The sequence below is a fragment of the Mus caroli genome, chromosome 11, assembly GCF_900094665.2.
Source record: "Mus caroli chromosome 11, CAROLI_EIJ_v1.1, whole genome shotgun sequence".
Lineage (NCBI taxonomy): Eukaryota > Metazoa > Chordata > Mammalia > Rodentia > Muridae > Mus > Mus caroli.
Window position 1 is genome coordinate 5,874,864 of NC_034580.1, and position 26,036 is coordinate 5,900,899.

General features: G+C 41.8%; 1 protein-coding gene across 1 annotated transcript in view; it reads left to right on the forward strand.

Moving 5' to 3' along the window:
* The first annotated feature begins 10,317 nt into the window (after positions 1 to 10,317).
* Abca13 (ATP binding cassette subfamily A member 13) overlaps positions 10,318 to 26,036 on the forward strand; it is a 471,059-nt gene continuing 455,340 nt past the window's right edge. The window contains exon 1 of the mRNA XM_021177120.1: positions 10,318 to 10,404. Within this exon, the coding sequence (XP_021032779.1) occupies positions 10,336 to 10,404 (69 nt within the window). The 5' untranslated portion in view covers positions 10,318 to 10,335. The remainder of the gene's footprint in view (positions 10,405 to 26,036) is intronic.

Below are 26,036 nucleotides of genomic sequence, written 5' to 3' on the forward strand. Positions count from 1 at the left end.
TCTTTTTTTTTTTTNAAAAAGATGTATTTATTTATTTTATGTATGTGGGCACACTGTCACTGTCTTCAGACACACCAGAAGAGGGCAATGGATCCCCATTACAAATGGTTGTGGGCTACCATGTGGTTTCTGGAGATTGAACTCAGGACCTCTGGAAGAGCAGTCAGTGCTCTTAACTGCTGAGCCATCTCTCCAGCCTAGGACTCATCACTCTTGAGACCAACCTTGGACATATTGCTATCATCCCTTTGTTTGCTTCAAGCAGCTTTCCTGAGATGGTGGCTTCTTTTTCTGCAGAAGACATGGAGGGGCAGAAATGAAGAGAGAGCCTGGGGGCAGATCCTTAGCAAGACCAATAGGAGAAATGGGAGGACCCACTGGCCCTATAGGGTACTCAAGCCAGTTTCTGCTTACTGGAGCTCCTTTGATTTCCAGATGGAGCCCCAGATGCACTACCTGCCAGAATTTTACCACAGCCCCTGGGCCTGTCTTATAGGAGTCCCCTCTCTCTTGGACTAGTACCCCATAGTGTACTCACGAACTCTGTCCCTTCTCAGCAAGAAGCAGCTAGAGTGGCCATGCCCTTCCCCTGTCAGCAGTCAGAGTTGATCTCAGAGTGGAATGAAACAGTAAAGAGACACAAGTAAACAAGGAAATTGAAAACAGCCTTTCAGAGATGGCTGTTCTTTTTCCAAAGAAGACATTGAGGGGCAAAATGGAGAGAGAGCCTGGGCCAGGTTCTAAGCAAGACCAATAGGAGAAATGGGAGGACCCATTACCCTATAAGATACTCAAGCCAGTTTCTGCTTATTGGATCTCAGCCTTAGGCCTCTCAATTTGAAGTGATAAACCTGTCACTGACCGTTTCTCCACAGTCTGGCCTTTTGTTTTCTCCCGTTGCTCAATTCTTTGTGTCAGAGGATGAATTTGGTGAACAGGTGGGAGCAAGCCAGTAAGCAGCACTCCTTCACGGTCTCTGCTTCAGTTCCTGCTGCATGTTTCTGCCATGGCTTCCCTTAATGATGGACTGGAACATGTGAGTCAAATAAAGCCTTTGGTTTTTTCCCTACGTTGCCTTTGGGATGCTAGAGCAGGCCCCCTTGTCTTCCTGGTAGTTCTAGGCATTATAATGCTCAGATTGCCACAGTAAAAGACCACAGACCTGGTGTTCTCAACAAGATAAATTCATTTTAATTTTGTCAGTTCCTTTCCACCAGAGTAGTTTCTAGCAAGGTATCTTTCTGGAACAGCTTGTAGAAGCCTGTGTTTTTGCTGTCCTTGTGTGGCTTTTCATCTGGCCACACATTTCCATTGTCTCTTCCTTCTTGTATAAACATTGATTTTCCTAGGGATTCTATTGCTGAGACAAAAATATCATGCGTGAAGCAACTGTGGAGGGAAGGGCTTATTTGGCTTCCATAGCACAGTTTATCATCAAACATACTCAGAAGAGGAACTCAAACAGGGTAGGAACCTGGAGCTAGGAGGTGGTGCAGAGGCCATGGAGGAGTGCAGCTAACTGACTTGCTCATCATAACTTGCTCATCCTGCTTTCTTATAGAATCCAGGACCACCAGCTCAGGGATAGTATCACCCACCATGGGTTGGGTTCTCTACATCAATCACTAATTAAGAAAATGCCCTACATGTGGATCTTATTTGAGGCATTTTCTCAACTGAGGTTCCCTCATCTCATAGGTTGTGTTAAGTTAACAAAGCTAGCCAGCAAACTGGTATTGCTATATTAGGATCCCACATTGATAATTCCATTTAACTTTAATTACTTCCCTGAAGGCCACACCTGCAAACACGTTGGGGGAGGGGTCACAGCTACAACACTTGGAGGAACAGAGTTCAGCCCATAGTACTTTCTTGTCCTTTCATTGTGAAACAGGTTTCATTGGAGACTTCCCATTTTATAGTCTCTGTTGAACTAGTGTGCCAGCTGATGAATTTTTTTTCTCATGGTTTCCTTTTCTGATTGTCCTGACTATAGTTGCTCTTCTAAGTAATTCCCTCTGTACCTGATTTCTATTGAGTAGAAAAATGTAGAGCAAACGATTGTGTTGGCAGCTAGAGGTAACATCCTATTGAGTCAATGAGATGCAGCCATTTATTACAGAGACATCAGTTTCCAGGCAAGGTGAGTTTGGAGAATCTGGAAGCAGATAGCATTGTGAGAAGTTGCCTATTTTAGTTGCTGCTTATGTCACCAGAGCTGTTACCTGCACAGGTGTGCTGATTAACACAATGAGACCAGGGTTAGTGCCTGCACCTGGATAACCACAGGCTGACCTGGAAAATCATTCAGGGCTGTGTCCAGTCCCAGAATCTTTTCTTTGCTTAGAAATCCAACCCTCACCTGGCATTCCCATGCCTGTGTCTCACTGCTACTTTATCCTGGGCTTCTTGTCTCCTCCTGCCATTAACACTCAGTACTTTGTACTCACCCCATAGCCCAAAGCCCTGTTGGAGTTTCGTTTCCTTCTTCTTGGGCACTGAAGAGCCTCCTTTCTGCTGTTTTTAGGTGATGGGGATTTGTAGTAGCTAAGAAAGCAGGGACTGGATAATCTCTTATGGACAAATATTATTCCCTTTTAGCCTGTTATTGAAAGAGGGTGAGAGGAATAATTGGGAGGAAGGGAAGGGGGAGGGAGGGTATTATTGGGAGGGAGGGAGGGAGACAAAGGCAGCCTAATGTCTGAGGGGTAGACTGGAGATGCTAACCTTGATCCAGCACTAGAATGCTTGCCTTGGCTCACCGAGACAAAAGGCCCCTACTGAATGCTCTCTCCATCTTTTGTGCCACTGTCCCCTCCAGTCTCTGCTCACTTTGAGCACATGGACTTGGAAGTGATGACTTCTGTTTTCCCTTTTTGGGGCAGGAGTGACCCATCTGACCTACTCCTGCTCTGGGGTTTGGGAGCAGGCACTGGAATGTCCCTTACTGATGACAGTTAAGTAAAGGGAGCATCTTCTTGAAGATAGTGTCTGTCCCCTATGCCCAATGGCCTTATGTCTTTTTTTTTTTCAACATCAGTCACTCCTACTTCATCATCATTATCATTTGAAGTTTGTGGCTTCCTTATGGGTCTTTGGGATCCAGAGGAAAGAGATAGTGGGTGGGAAAAATGCAACAGGCCCCAAGACCTTAGTACAACTGATGCCATGGTGGAAATAGCATCCAGGGCATGAAACTCAGCATGTAGACAGCACCACCTGGCAAAGTAAAACCAAAGACCTGATCCATCAAAGTCTGTAGTTCTGGGAAAGTCACTAAATGTACTAACCTTGATTTTTGGCATCTATGGTCCCACTTAACTGAAGCATGTCAACCTGGGACATGATTTTTGTGCTTTAAAACATTACCTTGAGAAAGGCTTGGGGCTACATGGCGATCCCAAATTCCCAGTCTAGTTGCTACCTGGCTTACAAAAGCTTTCTATTGGCTTAAGCCTATGTTCAAGCAGCCTTCTCTGGTAGATACCTCACAACAGAAAGTACTTAGCCTGGTCTACAAGTCCATCACCTGACTGCCTGGGCATAGAGCATCATTGTTAATGTTATGAAAACACAACAGTAAGGACTATGGAATGTTTATGGCAACATTTATCAATGATATATGTGTGAGGCAGTGTGTGAGACTCTGGGGAGAAGACTGTCAATTGATCATTAATTAGTTCCTGGGAGATGGTTTTGGCTCATTTTTTCTGAACAGAATGTTGAGGGACTGTCCAGCTTTCACAAGAAATTTACACAGCAATTTTGTTACAGCAATTTACAGAGTGGGGAAGCATAAGATAAACAGCAAAGAGGGTCCAAACTCTTAGGTTCTAAAAATGCAGACTTACCCAGTGGCAGCCTTTGTTCAGGTTGTGATAATCTTGTCTAAATGACTTAGGAGAGAGAATTGGGAAAATGTAAGATGAACCACTTTAAAATGAGCAAATATGCAGTGTTTGGTGCATTGTTCAGCCTATACTTCTACTTACTTCCAAAATCAGGCCCATCCTTCCAAGGGAAACCTTATACTCACCATGGGTTTCCGCTATTCCCATCTTCCACAGCCCTGATAACCACTAATTTATTTTCTCTCTTTGTACTTATTTATACTGGACCTTCCATGACAATGAATTCATACAGTATGTAACCTTTGGAGTTTGGTTTCTTTTACTCAGCATAATATTCCAGATTCATATATATTCTGGTTTGAACGAGTTCTCTGTTTATAGGGCTGAATAATGTTTCATTGCATTGAAACATTTATTTGTTTCTGCCTTGTGGCTATTGTCAATACTTTTGCCATGAAAAACCATGTTTATCTTTTCCATTCTTCTTTGTATTTAGGAATTTCATGGTTTGGTCTTACGAAAATCTAATGTTAACTAAAATTCCCTTTCTCAATCTTAAAAGTAAGACATCTGGATTAGGACAATTGTAAAGTTAATTACAAACTTAGGGGATTTCTGATGACTAATGGTAGGTATTAACTCAACTTAGCCACAGGGTTCAGACACTTCTTCCGTACCATTCTGGTATGCCTGTGAGGGTGTTTGGATGAATCTTAACATTCGAGTTAATAAACTGGATGTAGAAGATTTCCCTGGCTTGTGTGGGTAAGTGCCATCCAATTAAAGGCCTGAATTGAACAAAAGCCTTACCATCCCCTCAACAGAACAGAATTCCTCCTGCCTGGTGGCTTCTAAACTTATATTGTAGCTTTGCCATTCTCTTCAGTACTAGACTAAAATGTTAGTTCTTTGTGGGGTTTGATGGGACTTTCTGGTTTTCAGATGGGACCTATGCTATTGGATCTATTCCTATATTTACATCTATCTCTACTGACTCACTCTGCAGCTCTTGAGACATGCTTGGCTCCATAATTGTTTGAGGTAACCCTTAGAATAAATCAATTTATCTACGGTCATAAATATTATTTACCTGCTAGCCCATTTATTTTTAGTTTCATATCTTTTTTTTTTTCCTGTGATAAAACAGTCTGACAAAAGCAACTTAAGGGAGAAAGGGCTTATTTGATTTGCAAGTTCAGATTACAGTCTGTTGTAACATGCCCCTGGACCTCAGAACAACTCATGCCATGTCAGAGGCACCAGTCTGACCTTAAAAACCAGTGTGTAGGCCCTCAATACCTACCAAAATGTGAACAAAGACCTATTCTGTCAAAGACCCAGTGCATAGTTCCAGGAATGTCCCTAAATGTACTAACTTCACTTTCTGGCTTCTATAGTTCTACTTTTTGATAACTGAAGTGTGACAACCAAGGTGTGGCTTTTATGCATAAAAGACAAAGGTCTTTAATGCTCAGACGTGCATGATTTGGTAAAGTTTCCCATGCAACAATTGGCTGACAATAAAGACTTTCTTTTTGGCTTTAAGAGTGTCTGCCTGGTGGTCTCTGGTGGGCTTACCTTGAAACACAGTCATCCAGGAAAGTCAAAGTGTATTTGAAGTAGTTTGGCCTATTCTATCTATAGTCAAGAGCAGAAAGCAACAAGTTAATGTGTTCATGCTAGTGCTTAGCTTGCTTTCTCTACTCTTGGTTAAGCCAGTATCCCCTCCCCAGAGAATGGAGCCACTAGTAGTGAGTGGGTCTTCCCAGTTTGACTAATGTGATTAAGATGATCCCCTACAGATACTCCAATGTCTACCTAATAGAACTAATCCTTCATTGATGCTTCCTTTCCAAGTGATTCTAGACTGTGTCAAGTGTTGGCAATTAAAAGTTACTGTCACTCTCTATCTATCTATCTATCTATCTATCTATCTATCTATCTATCACCTATCTGCAATGTATCTATCATTTATTATATATTGCTATCATTTAGCATCTATTAACCTATCTTCTATTGTATATTGTCTATCTCTATGTCACCTATAACATATTAGATGTAGATAGCAGACAAAGATACACTGTACAAGGTTTGATGTAGACAGATACTAATACACCATCTATAAGCTCCTACTTCCCGAAAACTCTGGGTAATATATTTGTATATTGAGTATAGTTCTAGAGAAATAGAATTTTAGGGATAAAATTTCTGAATACTTATTTGGGTTTCTAGAACTGTCTCTCTGATCTGACTATATTTCTAAAGTGTTAATTACTCCATTTCAAATAGTGAAGAGAGTATCTATAGTTCATGGTATGAGCTAGCCACAGGCCAGGGATTCCCATTAGGTATTCCTCATCAAACAGCTTTCAAGTAAAGAGGGTCTCAGTGGCTGTATTTTATACTTCCCATTCCTTTCATCAAACTTATAAAAATACAAATATTACTGGTTTGTTTCGAAATGTCTCTGCACAAAACAGAAAAAGATGAGTGAATTCAGGCTTATACTCTGAGCTCAAGTGTTATGCGTTTTGAAAGCCTCTTCTCTTCATTTGTAGAGACCGCCTCTTCTCTTTATACGGGGATTGCTGAAAATCAAATCCACAATATCATCCTGAAATTGGCTGAAGCACAGTGTAAGTTGAACTCTTATCTTTCTGTGAAAATGTGAACAATGACTAAAGCAGTAGAACTCTTAGAGTGTAACAGGAACATTTATGAGCCTGCAGACACTGGGCTCTTTACCTGTGATTGTGTTCTTTGTTGGTGGATGACCTCACTCTCGCTCTAGTAAAAGTAGCATCTCCCCCTTACCTCTAAATGGATTAACCCTCGGTTTCGTAAAGACACCACGGTGGCCTTCTTTGAGGCAGTACCCCTGAACTACAGCAGCCACACTTTACCGTCCCTCTTTTCCTCTAGATCGATGACTACTTATACTTATCGATAATTTTTCATTCTATTCAGACAGAGGTCCAGGTGACATATTCGTAGATAGACATCATGGCCACGGAATAGCCAGAAAGAAGACAACTTAGGCCCATCACCAAATTTATCAATATGAGGTCCCTGCACTTAATAGCTCAGAGATGGGGAGAGGCTCTCATCAGTTGGCTGATTGGCTGAAACATGGGCCAAACATTATCCACCTTTGAGTAAATATAAATTGTAGATCTGCCTTGGCTTAACACAAAAGAAGATATTCAAAAATTTAAGGAGATTGAAATATTGAATGGTTTGTCATTTAAGCCCTGCTTACCTGTGAAGGTGCAGCAGAAATGCCTCCTACCATCATTATGAGAACTAAATTTGGGAGAGGAGTTACAGCATCCCAGAGGGTTCTGTGATTGCTGTTGTTTCATAGGCCGGTGGGAATCATAGCCACTCAAATGGATGGACAAACATAAATACAATGGGAATGACTAGATTCCAGAATGGCATAGGCCAAGTGTCTCAGCTACCAGAAGGTGAACATTGCTATGGCAGTACAATGACAAAGTTAAAGTATTCCATAATTCAGGTAACAAATAAGTTATCTGGAATAGAGAGAGCCCCTCAGGCATCTCTCACGATTACCATTCTCTGTGATTAAAGTGTGTGGAAAACTACAATCCAATCCAGACAGGGCTGCTGCTAGCGCTTTATTTAGTTAGGAACTTGCTGTGTGCATAGGAAAAAAAAAAGATCTATTCTCTTGCCAGTCTTACCACCTTCTCATGTAACATGAGATGAGGTTACATTGTAGTGTTAAAGTTATGGGATATCAGTAAAATGATTACATTTTTAAGAGTCTATATGGCATATATACTTGCATTTTCCATCCTTTTCACTTTATTGTGCAGCATGAGATGTAGTTGTATCACAATATTAAAGTTATGGAATGTTGAGGAAAAAAAGTAAATTATACCGTAGCAAACCCTGTCTGGCAAAGGGATTCGTATGTTTATAATAGTAGGCATAACAGTCTGGTCACATCAGATAGAATCTTGCCTTTAGTTGGAAATGTTGCCTGATTTAAGATATGTTGACATGCTGTGGCTAATTTCTATGTGTCCCACCTGAATAGACACTTAATCAGATATTCTGAGAGTATCTGTGGGATGACTAGATGAGATGAACACTTCAGTAGGTTGGCTGAGTGCAGTAGATGGACTTTTGGAGGTGTGTGTGTCTTAACCCATCACTCAAAAAATAACTAGGGAGAAACGTTGTTTTCTGTCTAAAAGAATTCCTCTTGTCTGATGGTCTTAAGACATAAGCCTTTCTACTGATATCAGATGTGGATAGAAATATCAGTTCTTCTGGGATTTCTCATTTTCCTTTCCCACTCTTCCTCCTGCCCTTGCTCCTCCCCCTGCTCCTCCCCCCCCTTCTTCCTTCTACTCCTCCTCTTTCCCCTGCTTCCCATGCTCCTTCTCTTTTCCCTGCTCCCCTTCACCTCTCCTTTTGTTCCTATTCCTCCTGCTCCTTCTCTCCCCGCTTCTCCTCCCTCTGCACCTCCTCCTGCTCCCCTTCTATTCCTACCCCTGTTCTTCCTCCTTTTCCTATGTGTCTCTTCCTCTTGCTCACCCTTCTACTTTTTTCTCTGCTCCTCCTCCTCAATTTTGTTTTTATTTTTTATTATTTTTATTTACTTTTGTTTGTTTGTTGCTTTTTGAGACCAAGATCCACTCTGTTCAGACTGTTCTGGATCCCACAGGCATTTTCCCCTTTCATTTTCTCAAATACTAGGATTATATGTGTGAGCCACCATACCCAGCATCTCCCTGGGACTCGAGCTTGTTTGCCCTGGACCAAGAACTGCACCATTGTCTCTCACCTGCGGGCTCGTCTTAAATCCGAGGCTTCACCCCCACCTCACAAGTATATGAGCCAATTCTGCCAACCTATCACTTACTCTGTGTTTCTCTGAGAAGTTTAATAGTACCTTTCATGAAATCTCTCAGTAAAACATAGTGTGTAGCACTGGTATAATTCTGGTTGCAGGAGCATAGGAACTCCTGCTGTAAAAGTCTTGTGGCTTGGGCTTTTTCTTATATTGAACAAACAAACAACCAACAAACATGGCAGCCATCTGTGATGTATAGAAATCTAAGTGTCTGTAAAGAAAGACACAGGCATAATGCTTGGATAACCCTGCATGCCACTGAGGAGGCAAGGCCAGGAAAGATACCCTGAGGGGATCAGGAGAACCCACTGACCGTGCACCAGGCTCCACTGTGCTATGTAAAGGCTTTCAAATCTCTGCCACTTATGTAATAGATGATAAGAAATTAATGTGTTTTAGATGATAGAATAGTTCCCTTTCTGACATCTGGGCCGCTGTTTCCTGTTGCAAAAGATACTTATAGAACAGCCAGATCTTGTGAAAACTGCTTTATGAAATGGAAGGCCACAGTGTTGTGTTGCCTGATATCCTGGCCACAACCAGGGGCCACAGGAATTGAGGAGGGCCTGGCCTCTGTGACAGTAGAGCAATCAATGGCTCTCAGCTAAAGGAGCACAAGTAGGTCAGCAAAGCCACCTAAGCATGAGGCCCTGAGTTCAAGTCCACGAACCCATATACGAAGTTGGGCATTGTGGCACGAACTTGTAATCCCAGCACTGAGGAGGCAGTGACAAGCTAGTCTACCTAGCACAGTGCTAAGACAAAGGCCCTGTCTCAAGAATAAAGTGGCTGGCATTCCTGAGAAATGGCACACACACACACACACACACACACACACACACACGGGGTGGGGTGGAGGGAGGAGAGAAGGAGAGGTCTGCCAGGAGCAAGAGAGAGAGAGAGAGAGAGAGAGAGAGAGAGAGAGAGAGAGAGAGAGAGAGAGTGAGTGGTGGGGATCACATGAGACATGAGGCTCAGAAGTAGCCTCAGGCTTGCGGAGCTTGTGCTTGCTTTCTGTGAGTAGCTTGCTCTTTGAGCTCTGAACATTTTATCCTAGCTCTCCGGCAGAGAGGGGTTGAGGGCGAAGAATGCAGTAGGGTACGGAAGCAAATTGAGCTACAGCCAGCCCCTCAACCCTTTTCTTTCCCAAGTGTCTGTTGCAGGACTACCAAAGTGTAAATATCTTGGTAAATTAATACGATCCTTGACAATTTATGAAAGAGGAGAAAAAACAGAGTTCCACAACTTACATCAGGGAGGTCAGTGGAAAACGTGGCGTTTGTCTCTCCTGCACATGCCTTTGTGTGGGGTCTGGAAGATAATGGGCATGCTCCGTCTTTACGTCCCGGGGAGGGAAGTCTCTTAGAGCCCAACCCTCCCTAACACCACACAAGTAGTGAAAAGCTATGATTTCTCAACAGAGGCAGAACACCAGGGGACATTTGATGCCTGCCTTATTCAAGTCACCAATAATCTGTCTTGCATCACCCACTTTTGTTAGAATTGGCTAATAGGCCACAGGCTTCTGCTGAAGGCTGGTGTATAAGCCACGACCCTGCAAGCTGACTTCCTGAACTGAGGCAGGGAGCAGCCGGCATGGGGCACGCTGGGCGCCAGTTCCAAGCCCTGCTCTGGAAGAACTGGCTTTGCAGACTCCGACATCCAGTAAGTGTCCTGTATTTCCAGAGGGTTTTGGGAGGGAGAAATGGGGTAGGAATCAGGGTCTTATCTGGACTACCCTGATTCTTGGAAGCTGCAAAATCCACAGGGGACCTGGGCTGCAGGGTAATTTTCCATCAGAACCTACCCTATGGGCCAATGTTGCTGAACCCTCATGGAAATTCCATTGCTGAATCGAATCTTATCAGAGAAGGGCTAATTTAGAAATAAAGTGATAAGCAGAGCTAGAAAAATTGGCATGTGGGGCATTTTTTATAAAATAAAACTGACCTGCAAACATTTAGGCTTAAGGAACAACATCAGAAATGTTTAATGCATAAAGAAGCATAAACAAGTTATGGATGTTAACTCTAAAGCCCAAGGACTAAGAACATAAATGGATTTCAAACGGCACACCCCTCAGTGTTGTCCTCTCTTAGGTAATTCGTATCTCCATCCCTCCTGTCCCCAGAACCGAATTTAGTTTAGAATAGCTAGGATTTCCTGAACAGATTGGAGTTGTACAAACCAAACTTATGCTAATATCTTAGTTTTTTAAAAAAATCACCTAAATGTGTATTTTAGTAAAGTATGGCCATGATGAACAGTCCTTTATTCCTGCTGCTGCTAAGGTCCTGCAGTAGAAATGCCTCCTTAGGCAGTGGGCCTGCCTGTCATGACAACTGAATTTCATTAGGCTCACTCCCTCAGCAGAGCATCTTTCCACTCTCCTCCAGATAAAGCAGATATTTAAAGGAACAGTCCTCTGTCCCCAGTCTGGGGACCCCAGAAGAATATAGCTGGGAATTTGATTGCACAGAGCTTTTAATATCAGAGATGAGCAAGTGAGACACTGGCTTCTGATGAACTGTGAATGTATTCTCTAATATATTTTCCCTTTTATGAACAGTGGGTTTCATTAACACCTAAGTTTTGGCATTTATACCTACCACTCCACAAAGCAGTGTTGCAGAGGAGGCCAGCTTCCCATGAACATATTGTTCTTTTCCTTTAGAGTATGTGAATTCTGTAACTTCAATAGCCTAGTGACTAAGTGATGGGTGGTACCCAGACTCCCCCACTCCTTAGAGGTAGCAAGGCGACCCTTGCTGTGGGGCACTATCCTCAACAGAAGTATTCTGCTCATGCATTTACTTATTTGGTGATTGCTTGTTTAAAATGGAGACTCCTGTATCTCGTCCTTTGCCACCTCTTTTTCCTTGCCTGTGTTTATCTTCTACAAAGTTATGCTGCAGAATTACTTGTCTATTGCTCGCCTGTGGGTTCTGTGTTAGAATGTACCACCACAGAGAGGACACATTTCCCAAGTTGTTCACCACATGCTTCTAAGCAGTACCTGCCACACAGAGGTATCCAGAAAACCTTGGCTGAGATAGGTGTGGTGCCACACACCTAGAATTCTCGTACCTTGGAAGTAGAGGCAGGAAGATAAAGGAGTTCAAGGTGCTCTTCGGCTACATAGTGAGTTCCAAGTCAGCTTGAGTTATAGGAGGCACTGTCTTTGAAAACCCATGATTATGACAATAAAAATACATCCTTAGTTGGATTAGTAAAGGAAGGAATACAGTGCCTGCTTACTACGTTTATATAGTCTCTACCAGGGGCCACAAGACAAATGTGAACCAGCTCCAGGGGCTATAATTAGGTCTGAGAAAATCATCCAAATAAGTAATTGAATGTTATTTGATTCCCTTTTCAGGGACTACCTCCCAAAGATGTCTGTGTCCAAATGGGAGATGTTAACTGCACAAAGTCACCTGTTGTGTCTCTGCCCTTCACACAGCAGAGTCTAAAGGGACACAGGACCCCACATAGAATGTGCAGTTTTTGACATTCCTTACCATTCACTAGTTGACTGAGACAATGGTTTTAGCTGGATTTCCTCCCCGTGAGATGGCCAGAGTGGTTAATGTATTTGGCATGTTCACGACAGGGCTCCTCAGATGAGTGGGAGCAATTCGTATCACAGCACAGAATGAAAGACACTAGTGCCTTGGACACCTAGGAAATGAGCTGTGGGCTCTGAGAGGAGAGTCTAGGGAGAGCTATAGGCTACCAGCTTGCAGGACCAGGGATAGGTCAGAGCAGAACCTCAGAGGCAATAGGATGGCAATGTATTTACGTCTCTTAATCAGTTGTAGTGGAAACGCTGAGGGCAGGCCCCTCTGGGTGACCTACATTTTCTAGCTTCCTGCTTTCCAATGATGATCTGTAAATTCTTGTTTTTGCATTATGGAAATAGAGCAATGGCGCAGATGGGGACAATCAACCTAAGTGATGAGACAGTTCCAAATACATGTTTATTCAGTTTATTATGTATGTAATAAAGGGAGCTTGTCTGTTTTACACACACTTAAAGATTGTTTATCCTTTATTTAAGGTTTGTATTTTTGTTTGTTTATTTTTTTTCTTGTTTTGCACTTTATTCTTGGCCTCTCTATATACCCTGGCTGTCCTGGAACTGACTATGCAGACCAGACCAGCCTTGAACTCACAGCAATCCACCTGCCTCTGCATCCTAAGGTACTGAGACTAAAGGTGTGTATAAGTCTGTTACCTTTACATTATGTGTATTTGTCTGTAGATATGTACATATGAATGTTGGCCTGGAGAGGGTATCAGGTCTTCTGGAGTTAGCATTACAGATAGTTGTGAGCCAAAGTTTGTGGGTTCTGGGAACTAAATTTGAGTTCTCTGGAAGAGCAATATAGACTTTTTATGACTGAGTCATCTCTCTAGCCCCCATTGTGCCTTTAAAAAGCATTTTGTTATAGATATTTCAGAAAAACCAAGATAATGGATAAATGCCATTCCTCTTCATTGATGGCTAAGATTCTACTACTCTTCAATAATTGTTTACCAAAAGTCTAATGTTATATTTATAGTCACTCATGTTACTATTCGTGAGTTTTCATTTATTGTGCAAGCATAAGAACAAGGAACAGTTTTAAATCCTTTGAAATTCCACTGTGATGATTCATATGCTTGTTTCCAAGGCATATACAATATACATATTTGATTGTTAATGTCATAGACTTTCCTTTTATTATTAAGCACTGAAGCCTAACATTTTAAAAGATGATGCATGGTCTTCCTATCCAATGGCTTTATTGTATAATAGTTCATTGTTGGAGGCACATAATGTATTTGATTATTTCCTTTATGCATGATGGTGTGTGTATGTGTTTGTGTCCATGTGGTGTGTGTGTGTGTGTGTGTGTGTGTGTGTGAGAGAGAGAGAGAGAGAGAGAGAGAGAGAGAGAGAGAGAGAGAGAGAGAGATCAGTGTATTTGTATTGCTCTCCACCCAGGTTTTGAGTCAAAGTCTCAAATGTGGCGTTCACTGAATCAGCGAGACTAGTTGGCCATCAAGCTTCAAGGATCTTTCTATTTGTACCTGTGTTAGGATCACAGGTGTGAACCACCCCATACAGTTTTTCCCCCTTTATTAAGTGGATGTTATTGTAGCAGAGAACTGATTAATTCAGGTATTGTGGTTCTAAATATAGTTAATTGTCAACTACAGGGAGCAAAGGACAAGCTGTATTGTAAATGTTCTTTGCCATGTACTCTTCAATACAGAACCCCATTACACATATTCTACATATTCTAGTCTCCAGACCCCTCTTACATATAAGTCTCAGTGTTGTTGATACCACAAATACTTAGTTACATGGAGATAGAGCTATGATGCCCTTTCCACGTTCCCCTTTTAGGCATGGCTTGAAGAAGTCTATGAGGATGTCAGAGTGCAAGTATAGCAGCTTCTGTGCTCAACACACGGTCAAGTTCAAGTCTGCTTTCATTAAAGAGCTCTCAAGCGTCCCAGCCCAATCAGGTTGAATCTCAGCCTGTGTCTCTAAATCAGAATCATCTACTTTCAGGCCTAACCACCAAGACATTCTTTTAAAATATTCTTCCTTTAATAAGGAAGGGAACACATTTTCAGGTTTCATTCCCTTAAACCTCTGACATTTTATGCTTGTGTGTCTGTGGTTTTGTCTCATATATAAAAAAGAATCTCACATTTATTTGAGATTTTCATTCGTCTCCGAGTTTTGTGATGCTTGAAGTTGACATGATATGAAGCATAACTTTCTTTCAGGGAAACAAAACCAAACAAAACAAAATTTGCTGGTCTCAATTTCTGTATTTTTTCTGAAACTGAAAACAATCACAGATACAAAGCACAGAGGTGGAGCAGCTCATCTTTCCTTTGGACATTATCTTAGAGGCTCATTCTATTCTTGTTACTACTTCTGTATAGTTAGAAGTTATCGTTCAATGGTTTCCAGACAAATCTACTTGACAAGGTTCTGTTAGCAGAAACCAGGGAGTCCTTGGTCAACCATCTAAATTCTTAGGTTGATTTAAAAAAAAGTCTTGATCTTGAAAGACCACTCCTAAAAATATGCTCTCATTGTGTATCTTTTAAAATCTTAAAATACCTTGTTAGTGGAAAGTACCTCAAAAGTTCAAATGTTCAAACATAATATTAGCAGACCTTGGGTATGCCTTAAGTGACCTATACATGGCTGAAGTGAATAATAGCATCTAAGGATCATCATTTCAATATTCGTGCTAAAACCAGTGTTCTCTGGATTAGGAGTCTTGCTGCACCCTGATACCTGGTAAGATATTTCGTATCCAGAGAGGTTTTCCAGAAGTGAGCATCTCCTCTTGCTGCAGGGCAGTTAGCCTAAGTCTGTGCTTGCCCACAGAGCATTTATGAGTCTGCTTAGGGTGCTATGATAAAATATTGTACAGAAACTGGTGTGAAGAGGAATGTGTTGCTGGAGGCCCAAGGTTGAGGATCACAGGCTAGCCTCTCTCGGGAGTAATGCACACATGCTCTTTTTATGCCTCCTTTCATCTCTATGTATCCAGAGTTCTTGCTAAAAAGGAAAAGGCAGGGTGCATGGACCAGACTTGTTCTACCCAAGGATGACTCTGTTCTAATAAACCATGTCCAATGATCCCTTTTCCACAGGAAATCACTGTGAAGTGCTGAGATTAAGAACTTCACCCTAGGAGCAGCAGGGGACAAGTACAGCCCCATTGGTAGACTGGTTGGGGCTAGGCTTACATCTTTATTATTACAACAGCTGCCTCAGGAGATAAAGCTATACCCTGGGCAGTTTAGGACATGTAAATAGAATATCTTAATCCCCAGGTACAATCATTCCACAGGGTCTACTTAACTAATTTGAGTCAAAGGAAAGATGCTTGATGTTTATAACTCCACCTGTCTCCAGGAATAGTGTCTGTCCGCTGCAAAGTGAGTTCAAGGCCAGCCTGTGCTGAATGAGGACAATCTGTCTCAAAATTCAAATAAAAACAAAGAACATTGCTGCTTTAAGAATCTGTTTAAATCTCCAATCATCATAAAGTAAACTACAATACCCTTCCTCTCCCAGGTTTGGGGTTTCTCAGTGGTTGGGTTGGGAGAGAGGTCCCCTGGTTGTAATTCTTGCTAACTTCTGGCTGACAGTATCATAAGGTTTAAAGGTGAATATCCATGACCTAGTAGTCTGACTTGTAGCAGAATATCTGTGTTGTATTTGAGTGGACAGACTGGACAAACCTGCTGAATTTCCTGGTCACTGTTAAGCCCTGAATATTCACATCATGGCTGTTCTCACCTTTTCACCAAAAGTCCTACGTATCCATTGGCTTTGTCCAGCTCACAGAATCCTCTCAAGGAAACACCTGGGCTCTGTGTGACTTGGGTATATGACCAGTGATCTGACCCTGCACAGATCTTTCTGATGGTTTCTCTAGCACTGTCCAGGGGTTGGTATAGATGTTGATTAGATGAGGTTTGCTTAGGCCATAATAGCTATTGTGTCAATGGCCAGTCCTATTCTCTGGGACATACTTGTCATTACCGGAGTCCACATCTGAGCACAGATATTCTCCAGGCTCAACCCATTCTCATGACCCAGTCAGTCAGTCATAAGTATTAAATGGCTGCCTATTGCAGATCTGTCTTCTTTGTCTTCCAGTGTCCAGCCACCCTAGAAGAGCTCTGGATGTAGGCACTGCTGAGCGAGAGCAGGGTGAGAGATGAGGGGTCCCCAGAGCAGTGCGTTTGCTTTTGCACTATTCTCATGGGTCCCAGAAATCATGAAGAACTTGTCCCTTCTCCATAATTAGGCTCCACAGACAGCCAGCTACATTCATATCTGGATGCCTTATGATAGTCTGAAGCCCTTACTGAAATTTGGGGCGATAATCTGTTATCCATGTAATAGACAAGAAGACTAAAAAGTACTTGCAGGGTTCTGTTGTGGCTTAAAGTTGTCTTCCCTGTTATACATTCACCTGTTCTTGACCCTGGGGAGAAAACTGCTGGGTCACTCTGAGGCTACTGCAGGTCATCTGGGTATGTATGTCTCAATGACCTGGGAAATGCAGCATAGAAATCTAATTACCAAGAAGCAAACATGCCTGGTGGATTTAAAGCTCACAGCAGGTATGCATTGAACTTGCTTGTTTTTCTCCTATTCATAATCACTGGATCACAGGAGCCCTTTCAATTCTGATTGATCTTAATTTCCTGGTAATCTGGCTTTGTTTTCCTCCCATCTGCTTTCTCAAAGCGCAGGTAAATATACAAACTAGTGAGAAGGAAAGAACAAAGTCTTTGTAGGACAGTGAGGGACCGCCTGTAGGAAGAAAGGGCTCAGGCAGTTTGGGCCCCCTTGTAGGTGTCCTTTGGATCCTGTCTATTATCCATGGTAGGAACCTGCAGCCTTCTAAAGGAACGCAAAATGGCTTCTTTGTAAATACTAGGCATTTGAATTTATCACTTCCCCATTTGACAGTTTGCCAGGGAAAAAAAGAAAAGAAACAAACACCCCACTTCTTTATGACATTCTTATTGAAATTGACACCAACATCTTGGGAATAAAATGCAAAGATCACCCAAAGGCTATGTCTGTTTTATGTAGGATGGCAGCTTCTGGAGAACAAAACGAAGGCCACATGAATGCATGGGATTTCCTTGCAGTGATTGTGGATTTGGGGTGTGGGTAGGCCCATTTTTGTTGTTGCATTGAGAAGCAATCTCACCATGTAACCCAGGCTGGCCACATTCATGATTCTCCAGCCTCAACTCTCCTAATGCTCCATGGGTAGGTCTAGAGTTTGTATGGGTCTGGCTATGGCTTTCCTATGTCAGGATCCCAGGACCATCTCAGGGAATGTAGCAATAGTGTCTGGTCTGAATGCCTGCTAGCGTGTATTGCTCTTTAGGCTGGCGTCTGGAGCTCTGGGGACAGCTGTACCTGTATGTAGTGGTGTTCATGTATCAGAAGAGTTAGCACTCCTTAGAGATGAGAGGGAAGAGGCAGAAGGCACTGAAGCATAGTTGTTGAGTTAGGGAGTTGTGGCTGAGTGTGGCTCAAAGGAGCTTCTGCAAAAGACTCAAGGTAGAAGCCATGTCATGAGCAAGAAGGTAGATACATGTAGTTAGTGATGTGTTAGAATAGTGGCTTGCATCTCTGGACGTAGCACACCAGGCCAAAGCAGTTCCACATGTAAGAGGTTTTACTGAGGACAAAGAGGGGAGAGAGAGAAAGATAAAAAAAAAAAAAAAGGAGTGAAAGTGGGGAAAGGTCTCTCTTTTATATATGCTGTGACATAACCTGTTCACAGGTAAGTGTGAAAAGTGGGCTCTGGGAAGGAATGTGGTAGTCATAGCAACAGGTACCACCTATGTGTGACATCTTGAGTTTGGGGCCGATCTGCAAAACTGATCTTTTGATGCCAACAGTTAATATAACAAAAGTTACATTTTCTTATGCTGAGGGTCATCACACAATGTTCACACTCTAAATTTCTGATTACAGTTCTAAGCCTGTCTCCCCAAAGCTGCTCACCTGTGCAACATATCTTAGCTGAAGGTCAGGTTCAGTCTCTGACAGAAGTCTCTGTGGGATATATTAAAAAAGAACATTTATATCCCTTGCTACACTGAGTACTGGTGGGCCACATGGCACCAGCAGGGTGTTCTCATCTCAGCAGACTCTCTGACTCACAACTCCAATTTTTCTACCTAGCTCACTAAGTTCCCACTGGTGGGTTGTTACCATGCCAACCCCATACTTCAAAACCCCCATGGCCTTTCTGGTGCACATCTGGCAAACCCATGCTTTGCCACTGTACCTTTCTCTCTTGAACCCAGCCAAACTGTCATGTGAAGAAAAACGCCACACAAACTTAGTTCAGAAACAATGGTAACCCAATCTCTGAGTGCAACAACTAGAATCCTAATCTAGTAAATCATATTAAATCTAAATCCTCCAGTGGTGAATTCGCCATATGAACCAAGAGACACTAGTAGCTACATCTTGCACTTTTGCTATCCCTGTCCCAAAGACCCACTTTCCTGCTCCCCCTCTACCTCTGTCCAACCTGGAAGTCCCACCTACTCACCCAGTGATTGGTCCCTTTATTCACTGGGGGAAGGTTAATAAGAAGTCACCTGAGTTCCAGAGGACTCCTCCTGGGAAAGCAGAATTAACATCAGAATACAGGCATCACCAGGGCCATCCACAACAAGTCTCCGATTTTTGAAGATTAGGATTCTGCCACAGGGCAGATCAAGGTGGCATCTCTTCAGATGTACAGAGCAGAACATTGCCTTTTGGTGTTTGCTTATCTGTACAGTGGGCATCATGGGGTTCTAGGACTGTGTCTGGTTTTCTGAGTGGGTTGGTGTCACTGGGTTCTGGCTATCAGGCGCAGCCTTGGGTATAGTAGGTTTCCTGGTTAAGCTATTTTTATATGTCTAAAAGGCTTCTTTTTTAAACTATGCTCATTACAAATCAGTTAGTGACTGGTGCTCACTTTGCCTGAGAGTCCTTCTCTCTCCTCTGGCAGCTGATCCCTGCTCTTCTGTCACACCACTACCCAGTCAGTGAATGAGTGTCAGAAAAGAATGATTATTTTTCAATAGAATGCTTTTTTTTTAAACGGAAGGAGAAAGACTTAATTCGTCAATTTTCATTTTTCTCAGTGGCCAACTATCACCAAGGTTTGCAAAGGTTTTTCTTGAGAAAGCAGAGTGGGAGCTCTAAGCTCTTGGGATGTCACATCTCCTTGCTGTACAGTACTTGCTGTGCTGTACCTGAAGTTGAAGATGGCATTTGGTACTGACTTTCTCTTTGCTTATTTGAGGTGTGCGAGGGCTAGATTGTTTTTTCTAAAGTAACGACAGCAAAGGCTGAGAAACACTTCTGGAAAAGTCCCTATTTTTTACAAGGTTGGCACTGGGAGGCCCAAAACTGCCCCAGACAGACACAGTAGAGCTTCACGTGTACTCTACAAGTCTTTGTTTTCAAAGGCCAGGGTAACAAAGCAATTATGTGCTTTGCTTCAATTTCTTTGACATTCTAAACTTAGGATGGTTCCCCTTCCTTCAGCCAATGAGATCCTGAGAGAAGCTTCTTCCCCCAAAGGGTCTTTTTCTATCTTAATTCATTGGCAATTTTATTTTACCTTTTGTGTAACCCAACCATATGTGGCAGGAGCCACTTGAAGGATTTAAAGATGGCTTTAAAATCAGTCTAGAGGGTGGTTTGTGCCAGTGAGGTGGAATTGACTTGTTTACTCTACAGGCCTAAGCTTTGTCCAGGGTCCATCTGGAGTCAGTTCAAGGACACCAGGTAAAATAGTTAAGTCATGGTTTCCAAGGTGTTAGCCAGCACAGTGAAGCCTGTCCTATTGGACATCTTGAGGCTTGTGTGCTGTTTACAAATACCCCAGAATCTTGGGAGGAAGCCAAGAATGGGCTCAGTTGACTTCATCTCCAAGTACCCTAAAGAACATGACTCCTTTCATTTCACAGGCATAGGTATAACGTGATGTGTGAGGAATACCTAGGGCCTCAGACATATTTCAGATTTCTGATAATTTCCAGATTTAGGAAGATTTTTTCACACACATATAATGAGATCCTTGGGGAAGGAACTAAACCTTCTATCTAAACACAAGATTTATTTATATTTCATGCATTTTTTACACACAGCCTGAAGTGAATTTTATACAATAGTATGATAATTGTATACATAGAATAAAGTTTCATGGCATGCAGTTTTCTACTGACGAATCATATCATTGCTGTGAATTTTCTCCAGTTTTTGCATCAGAGACCTTCAGTTTGTCCACTCATTTTTGTCTATGAAGCAGGGCTCCATCTACATTGTTCACTGTGTCTCCAGTTTGTAAAACGGTGCCTGACATGATACATGCTTTCTACTAAGCAAGCAAATGAGTCTGTTAATATTTTTATTTTTAGTAGACTTTCTAAAGAAAACAGATGGTGTTTTTAATAGGGCTTAATTTTTCTTTTTGAAGTTTAAGGAATTTGTGTCTAAAGACGCCATATGATACATTCTGTTTCCTTCCACATATTCTTTTTTTTCTTCCCATTTTCTTTCATTTAGTTCTATGTCCTGCATGGTAGCAGGACTTCCCCCATATCAGTCTCCCGATTTAGCTCTCAGAAAGACCAGCCATAACCTGTATAGCAGGTTGTCCTATTGGTCTATTTGCTCTTTTTTCTCCTCCTCTTCCTCCTCTTCCTCCTCTTTTTCCTCTTCCTCCTCCTCCACCTTCTTTTTAAAATATGTTAGCTTTTCAAATATTTATGACTCTGTTTCTGGCCTACCTATGCCTGCCAAAGGGCAGTTTGTGTCTTGTTAATGAACAATACATTGTTTTATTATTACTCTGTACAAGGCTTTGATATGTTAGAAGACAAGTTCTGTGACTCATTTACTATTTACTTGCTGTGTACTTTTCATCTCTAAATAGTACCTGCCTGTATCTTTGAAAGAAAAGCCTGAAATCCCTGTCTTTCAAATAGTTTAATCCTAGCATTGTTTGGAATCTGAGCACATGATTTGAAAGCTGCTTTAGTGTGTTCTGAGATAGGATAACCTGGCTTGTTTATTTTACAATTATTTTTTTCTTGTGTTCTTGAGATGTAATTTCCTTGCAACACTATTCTAAACCAACTAACTTTTTCCTAGCAGTCCAAAGAGATGTAATCACACTTTAGTTTCTTGCTGCTGATGAGCTGAGTGGTTGGTGACTCCAGTTACCCTGTTGATAAGTGTCTTTCTTGATCTCTTGAGATCTTCTCTCTTTTTTTTTCCTCTTTCTCTCTTTTCTGAGAGTGCGTGTATATGTGCATGTGTGTGGGTCTGTGTAGGTGTCCCATATGGGTCTGTGTGGGTGAGAGAGAGAGAGAGGTGTGTCTTGGGGGTGTTGGTGTGTGTGTGTAGTCTGTATGCATGTGTGCACATGCTTCTCAGTTAGGGTTTCTTTCTATTGCTGTGATAAAGCACCATGACCAAAAGCGACTTGAGGGGGAAAGGATTTATTCCATTTTACACTTCCAGGTTACTTCACTGAGGTTAAGTCAGGGAATAACTCAAGGTAAAAATCTGTGAGCAGGAACTGAAGCAGAAGCCACAGAGGAAGGCTGCTTACAGGAAGGCTGCTTACTGACTTGCTCCTCATGGTTTTCTCAGTCTTTTTTCTTATACAACCCTGGGCCATATACCCAGCATAGCACTGCCCATGGTAGGCTGAACTCTTCCGCATTGACCATTAATGAAGAAAATGCTTGACTGACTTGACTATTACAGGCCAATGTTATGGAAGCATCTTCTCAACTGAGAGTTCCTCTTCCCAGATGTCTCGTGTGTGTCAAGCGATTAGAGAAAAATCCCAACCAGAACAGCATGTACGGGCGTTTATGTGTATGTGGTGTCTAGTACACAAGTATAGGTGGTGTGTGTGTGTGTGTATGTGGTGGTGTGGAATGTACACTGTTTCAGGGGATGTATACATTCTTGGTTGTACTGCATTTCTATTATCTCTAGATTTACATCTTTTAGCTGCTTGAAAAATAAATCCTTACACATAATTTTTAAAATATCACACTTTCTGCTTTTTCTCTTGTGGGGATTTTTCATTTTGCTTTGGAACTGGGACCTCAGCAGCAATACTCAGCTAGTTCCAGCCAGCAGCACTGAAAGCAGAAATGATATTACTGGGCTATAATCTGTCATCATTCTCATGCTGGCTGTCTGTCACTGTCATAGTTTCATCCTTCAGTGCTCATGGTCCCAAATTATCTGTCTTCTTTAGTCCCTGAGAACACAACACATATGTTGTTTGTTTTCATTCCAGAATAATATTAGCTAAGTGTTGAATATATTTTTATATAATGTATATGGTTTTAAAATCCATACATACTTTCTCTTTGGGTAATGTAGATCTTAGATCAGCAAGATTGCCCAATGAGTAAAGATACTTGTTGCCATTCGCAATGATCTCAGTTTGAGTTCCAGAGCCTACATAGTAGAAGGAGAGAACAGAATACTGCAAGTTCTTTCTGACCTCTACATGCATGCTTTGGTATGTACACACCCCACAATCAATCAGTCAATCAATCAATCAAACAAACAAACAAACAGAAATACTGTGGGTATTGATACACTGGCATTTATATGAAATATGTGGAGGACATATTCAAGGTTGGTGTGTGCCCAGCCTTTCTTTAAAAAAAAAAATGATTTATTTATTTATATATTTATTTATTTTTTAATTAGATATTTTCTTCATTTACATTTCAAATGCTATTCCGAAAGTCCCTTATACTCTCCCCCTCCAGCCCTGCTTCCTGGCCCTGGCATTCCCCCGTACTGGGGCATATAATCTTCGCAAGACCAAGCGCCTCTTTTCCCATTGATGGCCGACTAGGCAGGCCATCCTCTGCTACATATGCAACTAGAGACACAGCTCTGGGGGGGGGTGGTACTTGTTAGTTCATATTCTTGTTCCTCCTATAGGGTTGCAGACCCCTTTAGCTCCTTGGGTACTTTCTCTAGCAGCTTCACTGGGAGGCCCTGTGTTCCATCCAATAGACTGTGAGCATTCACTTCTGTATTTGCCAGGCACTGGCATAGCTTCACAAGACAGAGTTATGTCAGGGTCCTATCAACAAAATCTTGCTGGCATATGCAATAGTGTCTGGGTTTGGTGATTGTATATGGGATGGATCCCTGGGAGGGGCAGTCTCTGGATGGTCCTTCCTCTGTCTCAGCTCCGAACTTTGTCTCTGAAACTCCCTCCATGGGTATTTTGTTCCCCAATCTAAGAAGGAATGAAGTATCCACACTTTGGTCTTTGCAATGTGTGCTTTGAGCTTTACTAAAGTTTCTTTAATGAATGTGGCTGCCCTTGTATTTGGAGCATAGCTATTCAGAATTGAGAGTTCATCTTGGAAGATTTTACCTTTGATGAGTATGAAGTGCCCCTCCTTGTCTTTTTTGATAACTTTGGGTTGAAAGTCGATTTTATTTGATATTAAAATGGTTACTCCAGCCTGTTTCTTTGGATCATTTGCTTGGAAAATTATTTTCCAGCCTTTTACTCTGAGGTAGTATCTGTCTTTTTCCTTGAGATGGGTTTCCTGTAAGCAGCAAAATGTTGGGTCCTGTTTATGTGGCCAGTCTGTTAGTCTATGTCTTTTTATTGGGGAATTGAGTCCATAGATATTCAGAGATATTAAGGAAAATTAATTGTTGCTTCTTGTTATTTTAGTTGGGATTCTGTTCTTGTGGCTGTCTTTTTTTAGGTGTGTTGAATGATTACTTTCTTGCTTTTTCTAGGGTGTAGTTTCTGTCCTTGTGTTGGAGTTTTCCCTTTATTATCTTGGAAGGGCTGGATTCGTGGAAAGATATTGTATGAATTTGGTTTTGTCACGGAATACTTTGGTTTCTCCATCTATGGTAATTAAGAATTTTGCTGGGTATAGTAGCCTAGGCTGGCATTTGTGTTCTCTTAGGGTCTATATAACATCTGTCCAGGATCTTCTGGCTTTCATAGTTTCTGGGGAGAAGGCAGGTGTAATTCTAATAGGCCTGCCTTTATATGTTACTTGACCTTTTTTTTTTTTTCCTTTACTGCTTTTAGCAGTCTATCTTTATTTAGTGCATTTGTTGTTCTGATTATAATATGTCAGGAGGAATTTCTTTTCTGGTCCAGTCAATTCGGAGTTTTGTAGGCTTCTTGTATGCTCATGGGCATCTTTTTCTTTAGGTTAGGGAAGTTTTCATCTATAAGTTTCTTGAAGATATTTTCAGGCCCTTTAGGTTGAAAATCTTCAGTCTCATCTATACCTATTATCCATAGGTTTGGTCTTTTCTTTGTGTCCTGGATTTAATGGATGTTTTGAGTTAGAATCTTTTTGCATTTTGCATTTTATTTGATTGTTGTGACCATGTTTTCTATGGAATCTTCTGTACCTGGGATTCTCTCTTCCATCTCTTGTATTCTGTTGGTGATACTCGCATCTATGGTTCCTGATTTCTTTTCTAGGGTTTCTATCTCCAGAGTTGTCTCACTTTGGGTTTTCTTTATTGTTTCTACTTCCATTTTTAGATCTTGGATGGTTTTGTTCAATTCCATCACCTGTTTGTTTGGGTTGTTCTGTAATTCTTTAAGGGATTTTGTGTTTCCTCTTTAAGGATTTCTACCTGGTTAGCAGTGTTTTCCTATAATTCTTTAAGGGATTTTTGTGCTTCCTCTTTAAGGACTTCTACCTGTTTAACAGTGTTCTCCTGTATTTCTTTAAGGGAGTTATTAATGCCCTTCTTAAAATCCTCTAGCAGCATCATGAGATATGATTTTAAATATGAATCTTGCTTTTCAGGTGTGTTGGGGTATCCAGGACTTGCTGTGTTGGGAGTACTGGTTCTGATGATGCTGAGTGGTCTTGGTTTCTGTTAGTAAGATTCTTACATTTGCCTTTTTCTATCTGGTAATCTCTGGTGTTAGATGTTCTAGCTGTCTCTGGCTGGAGCTTGTTCCTCCTTTGATTCTGTTAGCCTCTGTCAGGGCTCCTGGGAGTCCAACTCTCTCCTGAGTCCCAGTGGTCATAACACTCTCTGCAGGCAAGCTCTCCTCTGGCAGGGAAAGTGCACAGAGGTCTGGAGCTCAGCTCTGTCTCCTGGATGAAGATGAAGGCCTGAAGGGACCCTGTCCAAGAAGCTTCTGCAGCCGCATGCTCTCCTGTGAGAACTGGTTTCTGAGAGACCCAGGATACAAGATGGTGCTCTTACCTGAGTCCCGGGGTCAGAGCTCTCCTTGGAGGCCAACTCTCCTCTGGCTGGGAAGGTGTGCAGAGGTCTGGGTCTCAGCTCTGCCTCCTGGCTGAGAATGAAGACCCCAAGGGCCCCTGTCCAAGAAGCTCTGTTGCTTCTGCACCCCTGTGCCCAGCCTTTCAAACTGCGCTTTCTTTGTCTAAACCCTACAGCTTTCTTCTTTTAGTTCATCTCGTATCTTTAATGAATAGTCTGAAGTTCACTAGCCACAGCTCAAGAATGGTTAATTTTCCAAAGCACAGCATAAAATTGCTCTTTAATCTTCAGATGAAGTCTTTTATAGCTTTGGCCATTTTGGGGTTCCATTTTTAAAATTCTTTTCCTTAGAGATGCTAATTCCTTTTCTCTTTCTTTCTTTCTTTCTTTCTTTCTTTCTTTCTTTCTTTCTTTCTTTCTTTCTTTCTTTCTTTCTTTCTTTCTTTCTTCTTCTTCT